This window comes from Mustela erminea, chromosome 11 (assembly GCF_009829155.1).
Source record: "Mustela erminea isolate mMusErm1 chromosome 11, mMusErm1.Pri, whole genome shotgun sequence".
In the NCBI taxonomy this organism is placed as follows: domain Eukaryota; kingdom Metazoa; phylum Chordata; class Mammalia; order Carnivora; family Mustelidae; genus Mustela; species Mustela erminea.
In genome coordinates, this window is record NC_045624.1 from 41,254,075 (window position 1) to 41,261,403 (window position 7,329).

General features: G+C 51.8%; 1 protein-coding gene across 1 annotated transcript in view; it reads right to left on the minus strand.

Annotated features, from left to right (window-relative positions):
- The window catches only part of EEPD1 (endonuclease/exonuclease/phosphatase family domain containing 1), a 107,931-nt gene extending 101,788 nt beyond the window's left edge, over window positions 1-6,143 (minus strand). The window contains 2 exon segments of the mRNA XM_032304995.1: window positions 5,185-6,016; window positions 6,019-6,143. Of these exon segments, the coding sequence (XP_032160886.1) occupies window positions 5,185-6,016; window positions 6,019-6,061 (875 nt within the window). The 5' untranslated portion in view covers window positions 6,062-6,143.
- Between the last annotated feature and the right edge of the window lie 1,186 nt (window positions 6,144-7,329).

A 7,329-nucleotide genomic window follows, 5' to 3' on the forward strand; every position in this document is an offset into this window, starting at 1 on the left:
CCCTCCTTCTGTTGCCCCCCTCCACTCCCTGCCACCCACCATGCCCAGAACTCTGGCTTTCTGTCTAGAACAAGCACTCTCAGGGCCTTTGCACTTGCTGGGTCCTCTAGTGAGTACTCTTCCCCCGAGCTTTTTCTATGCCTGGGTCCTTCTCATCCATCAGCTTTAGCTGAGGCCTTCCTTTACCCCCATCCACCTCAGCAGGCTTCTCTTCAGCTCGCCTCCATCCTCTTCAGCATTCGCCATTATCTGTCTTTATCCATGTATTGACTTGTCTAGCTCCTCACATGAGAGCAGGGACAGTATCTTATTATGGGGGGCCTGACGCAGAACCTCGTACCTAATGAGAGCTCAAAAAGTATCTGTGGAAGAAATAAATAATAGAGGACTGAACAGCCCCTGGGAGAAGCAGTACTATCAAACCTATCAAACCTCCAAAATCAGATCCTGAATGGGCCCATCTTGTAAGACAAACTAACATCTCTCCCTTTGGTGAAATAAAGCCTGCCCCGGGCCCACCCCAGGACTTCCCTTCAGCCATACCATCTCCTCTTATTAATCCACAGCAGTCTTATTAAAGACCACCTCTCCCTCTGGAAACCACCCAGAACTCTTTGGCTCACAACACCGGAACTCTGCTGTGGAGCTGAGCCAAGGTCACAGACTCACATTTGAGGGGCCGGGTGGAGAGGCCCTGACGCCCTCTGGATGGCTCTACCTCTGGCCATAAGCCCTGTCCTTCAGAGGAACAAAAACAGGAAGGGAGCAGAAGCCTCCTGGGGCCTGACTGAGCCCTAGAAGTCTAGGTGAAACTCTGAGGCCTGGCCACCCGAGGCCCAAGACAGGGAGGAAACAGCAGGTGGGCCAAGGGTCAGTAAAAGGACACGGTGTTTGGGAAAAGACACTTCCACTCCCCGCCCTAAAATCACACAGTGCCTGGCTTCAAATCCTGACCGCAATCCACATTTCTGAAGGCCACACAGAGGCTATCTCATCACTCTGCGCCTCAGTTTCCACAGTCAAAGCAGTTTTCATTATTTCTGCTTTAAGAGGCCTGCTGGCCATTTTGCCTCAGATGTTATGTCTGGCTGCATCTACTCACCGTTCAGTCTCCCAGGATAAGCTCATTATTGGGATGAGAAAGATGCAACCTGAAATCAATCACACTCCATGACACACACCCCCCCACCTCAAATCTGGGTTTCTCAGACTCTTTGGAGGCTAAGTCACACAAGCTGATTCCCATTTACTTTACTCAAGTTAAATAACAGGACAACCTGATTCCCGCATTTAGCATCTGCATGTACACAGCCGCTACTCCACACAGTTTTCAATGAATGAATCAAATGATGACACGGCTTGTGTCTACATGGATCCTACTAATCAAGTCTGATCAACTAAAATCCCATCTTGCACAACATACTAATTCACCTTGTGCTTGGATACTGCAGACAGACATGTAGCAAGAAAACAGATTTAGAGCATTATAAAGCTGAAAACTTCGACAGGTTCCCTTCTGACAGAGGCCGTGGGGAAATGCACAAGTAGGATAGTAAACCTATTATTTATTTATTTATTTATTTATTTTTGGAGATTGTCAACGTCTGCTCCTCCAGGGCTTACGCTTCCAAAAACCAAAGGGACTTTTCAGAATAGAAGAGCTACTCAGCAAAAAAGAGAAAATTAAAAATTACTCTTCATTCCATATGTGGGCTGTCCCCAAATTTTGCCAGGATGTTTAGCAGAAGCATTCCTCTTTCTGTCTTGCCTCATAAACACTGGACGAGGAGAAACATTGCCTGAGACTGAGATTTGGCAAAGGAATGTGATGAAACCCGTCAGCTCTGTGCCACAGGGCGATGTCCTTGAAGGCTCCTGGTGACTGCATGATTAGCTAGTTTTCTGCTGTTCTACCTCGGTCTTCACGTAAGACTCGGTTTTTTGTAGCTCACACATGCTCGTCCAGGGGCAGCCTTTCAGGGCAAGAAAGGACTCTAACCTTGAAGTCCTACCCTGGCACCCTTTAGTAGAAGAAAGCAAACCCACAGAAAGGAAAATGAAGAGCCAGCTAGCGATTCCCTTTACAAAAGAAGTTTTTTTTTCTTTTTTTCCATTTTTTTCAAGGTTTTTTTTTTTCTTTCATTAGTTACATTTAACAGATGGGAAAACTGAGACCTGGAAAGGTTAAGGAATTTCACTGATTTTACACAGAAAGTGTGGAGCCAAGGTGTTTTTTTTTTTCTTTTTTTGTGCCTTTACAATGAATTTATTTTCTTAAATGTGACTGGCACACAACCTGGCAAGTGTAGTGCCTCTGTAGGCAGAGGGTGGGATGCCTGAACAAGAGGCAGGGTGAAGGCGGTGTGCTTACAAAACACAGTGTGCCTGCAAAGAACATGGGACTACAGTGAGAAGGTATGGGTCTTAGTCCCAGCTGAGTCACTAATGAGTTATGGGATGGAGGCAAGTCGTTTAACTTCTTTGGTTTCAGTTTCCTCACCCAGAGATGGAGCATCATTATCCCCCTCCCAGACTAATGGGGGAAACAAGCATTACCCCCCTCCCAGGCTAATGGGGGAACCAAATGAATATGAAGTATCAGCAAACATGAACAAGACTTGTATTACACATACACATGTACAAAAATAAGAACCACCTTGAAGATTACCAGCACTCATTCTTGCTCACACTACATGTATGTCCTCTTACTAATAAAGGGATCAATTGGAATGCGAGAGATTTTTGTGAATCAGGACGAACACACAGCTCTTGGGGAATGTGCACTCTGTTCTGAGGACATGGGACCCACTCTGGAACAGGCAGCATCTTTGGGTGCCCTGGGACAGTCATAGACAAATGGAGCCACCCCAGCTCTACAGGGGACCAAGCCCTAAGCCCATTAATGTATGTTGACTGGACACTAATAAGATGCTAGGAGTGCCCAGAACACTCTGAACACATTGTGAACAGGCCAAAGAAACCACCAAGCCACAGGACAACCTAGCTGGCCAGGTGTGAGAAATGCAATGGGGATATAGGTCACCTTCCTGCTTACTTACAGGTGTTTCCTTCTCCATCCCTACCAGGCCTGGGTAAGTTCTTCCTCTCTCCTGAGGACAGTATTTAAATGACTTCAACAAACCACCATCCCTCCAGGAAATCCAAAGAAGAAACACCAGGAGAAGTCCTAATTCCATGCAGGACAAGAGTTGCTAGTACTCTCCTCAGTGTGCCCTTGGCTGACCCAGGTCTACACTGCGGAGTAAAGACCACTCTGAGGCCAATCGGCCCCTGCTCTCTCTCCCATTCCCTACCCATTGCATTCATCTGTTTTAGAGGCAGAATAAGTCCCTCAAACTCTGGCCAGAAAGAGCATCGTGAAGTTGAACAACTACAGGGATGATCAGAACAATCTAAGAAAACATAGTACCTGGAAAGTTCTGGAAGGTCTGTGTGAGTTCACGGACCTTGATGAGGAGCTTTACAGAGAAAACCACAGGGACAGCTGATCGCCCAATGAACAGCACAATGGGGCTCAAACTTCAGTGTGTATTGGAACCACCCGGAGGGTGTGTGAAAACACAGAAAACCAGGGTTTCTGAGTCAGTCACTGACGCTGATGCTGGTCCAGACACCACACTTGAAAAACCACTGTCACAGTAAGTGGGCAAGAGCTGCCTGGTCTATCATTCTCTCTGGGCGACTTCAGATCCTGATTCAGCCCCTTCACCTCCCCAAACGGAGCCTTAAGAAAACTCAAGATAGGAATTAAACAGCCATCCCTCCCTCTCCCTCCCCTCCCCTTTCCCCCCCACGCACCTACATTGCTAATGGATAAAGAGAACAATTATCAGGCCGTTCCTGATAAATATCACCCAGCGCTGAGTCTAGTTCTCACCTGTGTACAAGGCGATTCTGCAAAAGGAGTGAGCTACAGCACAAGACAGGGGACACAGCTGTGCAGGAGGAGCGCTCAGGAGCTCTCCCAGTCCAGTTCTCTAACCTGCTGCACGATCCCTCAGTCCTGTGATGAGAGTGTGCCATGGGGACAGTGCCAGGGAAACGGTGTGACCTGGTTTTCTCCTCACTCATTTATCCTGACGCTCTGCCACAACGCACAGCGACTGCCCGCTGAGGACTCACTTCTTGTCACTGAACTGTTGCCCGTCAGGCTCACTGACACGCCAATGCAAAGGCAAGTAGCCAGTGGCCACAAACATGCCACCCTACATCTGGTAGCAGGGGTACGGTCCCTCAAGACCAGGCTCGGAGGATTTCTGACCCAGACGAGACCATTAAAAATATTTCTTTTCCTTCCCAAAGCTGATTACATGATACACTATACTATTTTACTAACAGCAGGAGTTAACTGCTACAATGATATTGTTTTGTTTCATGGGGGGGGGGGGCAGTAACGGAAGTTCCTACAGAGAGCAGTGTTGTGAATGATGTAAACATGCTGCGGTAAGAGCCCTTCCTACAAGTCTCTTCCCCTGTGGTTCAAATGGGAAAATCTGGCCAATATTCACCACATGTAAGCCTGACCTTTCCTGGCTATGGGGACAAGAGAGGTTACATACATTTGGGGCAGCAATTGTGGGCCTGAACACCAACTTCAGGCTAAATAAGGAAAAAGAATGAGGAGTGATTCATTCACAGCATTTTGGTGAATATACACAGCGTATGTGTTTGCAAATACCTGCCTTTTCAGATGATTTTGTGCACACAAATAGGCATATTTGGTGAGACAAATGTGACTTTCCCTCTCATTTAAACAAACAAAAAAAAATCCAACTATCTCCCTTCTCATATGCAAAACTGTGCAATGGTTCCCAGGCCTCTGAGTGCCTGATTTGGTGTAAACCCCACAAAGTCTTCTGAGTCAAACAGCATTCTCCAAAGCAATAACATCAACCTAATCTCCACTTACCCCCCAAATTAGGAACTGATCTCGGATATATCTCGTTTTCAAGATATGGGCCACAAGCCCGAATGGCTGTATTCAAAAAATTCTAGAGCAGGAGAGCTCAGCCACAGTGACAGTACCGCTAGGTCCTCAAGAACACTGATTAAATAATCTTGCCCTCTCCCTATTCCCCAAAGAGTCCACTTGTTTGCATGCCCAAGTGAGGTCATTCGAGAACTGCCTTCACACCCAATGCCCCCAGTGGTTCCCACCCTCACCTGTTTTCCAGGAGGGTCATGCACACCACTTCTCGCACTCCAGGGTTGTTGGCCTTCTCCACTGAGCATCCCTGCAGGTTCCAAGTGGCCAGCCTCAGCACTGGCCGCCCATCCCTTGTGCCTCCAAAGGCCTCCACGGAAGGGCGCGTGGAGATGATCTGGGTGGGCCCCCCCGGTGGCAGGTCCAGGTCCTCACTCTGCAGGCTCAGCGAGGTAGGGCTGGGGTGAGGCTTGGCGGTGAAGGTCAGGCCTCCATTGGTGTGGGTAGATGGGGGCCTGGACCGCTCCGCAAACACCTGGTGTCGGATCCTGTCGAGGAAGGCAGCATTGATACCGCCCATCCTCACCAGGTCCTCAACGCTACGGAAAGGCCCATGCTCACGGCGATAGTCCACAATGCTGACTGCCATCTTCTCCGTGAGGCCCCGTATGCTCATGAGCTGAGCCGGGGTGGCCGTGTTGATGTTGACCCGTGGGGTGAGGGGCACAGCGGTGGCCAGGTGGTGAGGCTGCTGCTCCGCGAGCAGGTCCCGCCGCAGGGAGCTGGGAGAATGCTGCGCCGAGCTGCCCTTGCTGCTCACGCAGATCTCGAACTTGACCTGCTCCAGTTTGGTGGCACCCACGCCACTGACCAGCGCCAGGTCCTCCACCTTTTTGAAGCCACCGATGTACTCGCGGTACTCCACGATGCTGCGGGCCACCGCACGGGTCACACCAGGCAGGGTCATCAGCTCCTCCTCTGTGGCCGTGTTGATGTTCAGTCGCTCCTGATTCACCAGAATGTTGCTGAAGTTGCAGGCTGCGCTGAACTTGCGGTTTGTGGACAGGTCTGAGGGTCCCGTGGTATGGAGCGGTGGCAGCCCAGCGTGCTCCCCATGCCGGCCAGGGTCAGTGGCCCAGGAAGGCCTCACCACACGCAGAACTCCTTTCTGGCTAGGAGGCAGCCCAATAGACCTTACTGGCACAGAAGGAGGAAGGTTCAGGATGCGGGAATGAAACCAGTTACCAAAGACAAACACTAATATCTCCATGACTCAGGGTGTCCAAAAGTACCTTTCACTTGGCCACCTGGAAAACAAATTAATAAACACACAAATCGATTGAATCAGTTATACAGTTTTGGCATTAGCTCTCCCTATCTAGAGCAGGAGTTTTAACCAGGAGTCCCAGCTGATGGCTGCCCGTGAACTCCTGAACACACACAATGAGGCTGGCCCATATGGATTTTCCTCTGGAGAGGTCCCGATTTTTGTCATATCGAGGTCCAAACAGACTATGAGCTGCTTCTCTTGGAAAGAGACCTACCCTCATCAGCCCACATCTCTGTCTCTGCCTTTCTCACCTCTGGCAGCGAGGAGGCCATCCCCCGCTTAGGTCGCCCCCACCTGGGCCCAGGAAGAGGGAGAGCGCATCTCCCACGCCCACCCCTCCTACTGACGCTCAGCACCATCTGCAACTTGGGAATCCCGTCCTTACTAGTGCAGGTACCGAGAACAGACTTGTCGACCTCCACCAGACCCGCCGCCGGTCCCCCGCGCCCCACCTCTCCGCTGCTCCCCCGAGGCGTCCTTCCACCTGCGGCTCAGGAGCCTGAGCCTAGCCCAGGACCGGGCGGGCCCCCTGCCTCCAATCCGGGTGCCCGCGCGTGTATGGTCAGTAGCTGGGCCGCCTCCAGCCGCGCGTCCCAGCTCTTTCTGCGGGAGAAAACTCTCAGAGTCGCTCTCCCAGAGCCGGCAAGAGCTGCAGGGCTGCGCGGAAGGCGGTAGCGGCGGCGAAATGCGGCCGCCGTGGCTGCACCAAGTCTCGAGGCTGTACCAGGACTTGCGGCGTCGCCGCAGTTGCGTTGATCTAGCCGAAAAGTCCTGCTCCCGACTCGGACGCGGGATCCGCCAGGACCGCGTCTGTGCCCAGCACCAGAGCCACAGCTCCAGCTCGCCGTCCGTGTCAAAGCCAAAGTCCTGGCCCGCGCCGCCCCGCGCCTCCGCCGGCACCACGGCCACGCCTCCCCCCGCGCGGCAACTCCTCCCGGGACTCCAGAGGGAACGTGGGGGCGGGGCACGAGCGCCAGACTCGAGCCCGGGAGAGCGGAACCGCAGAGCGCGCTGGGCGGGGCCCTGGGGGTTCGGGGGCGGGGCCACGGCTCCG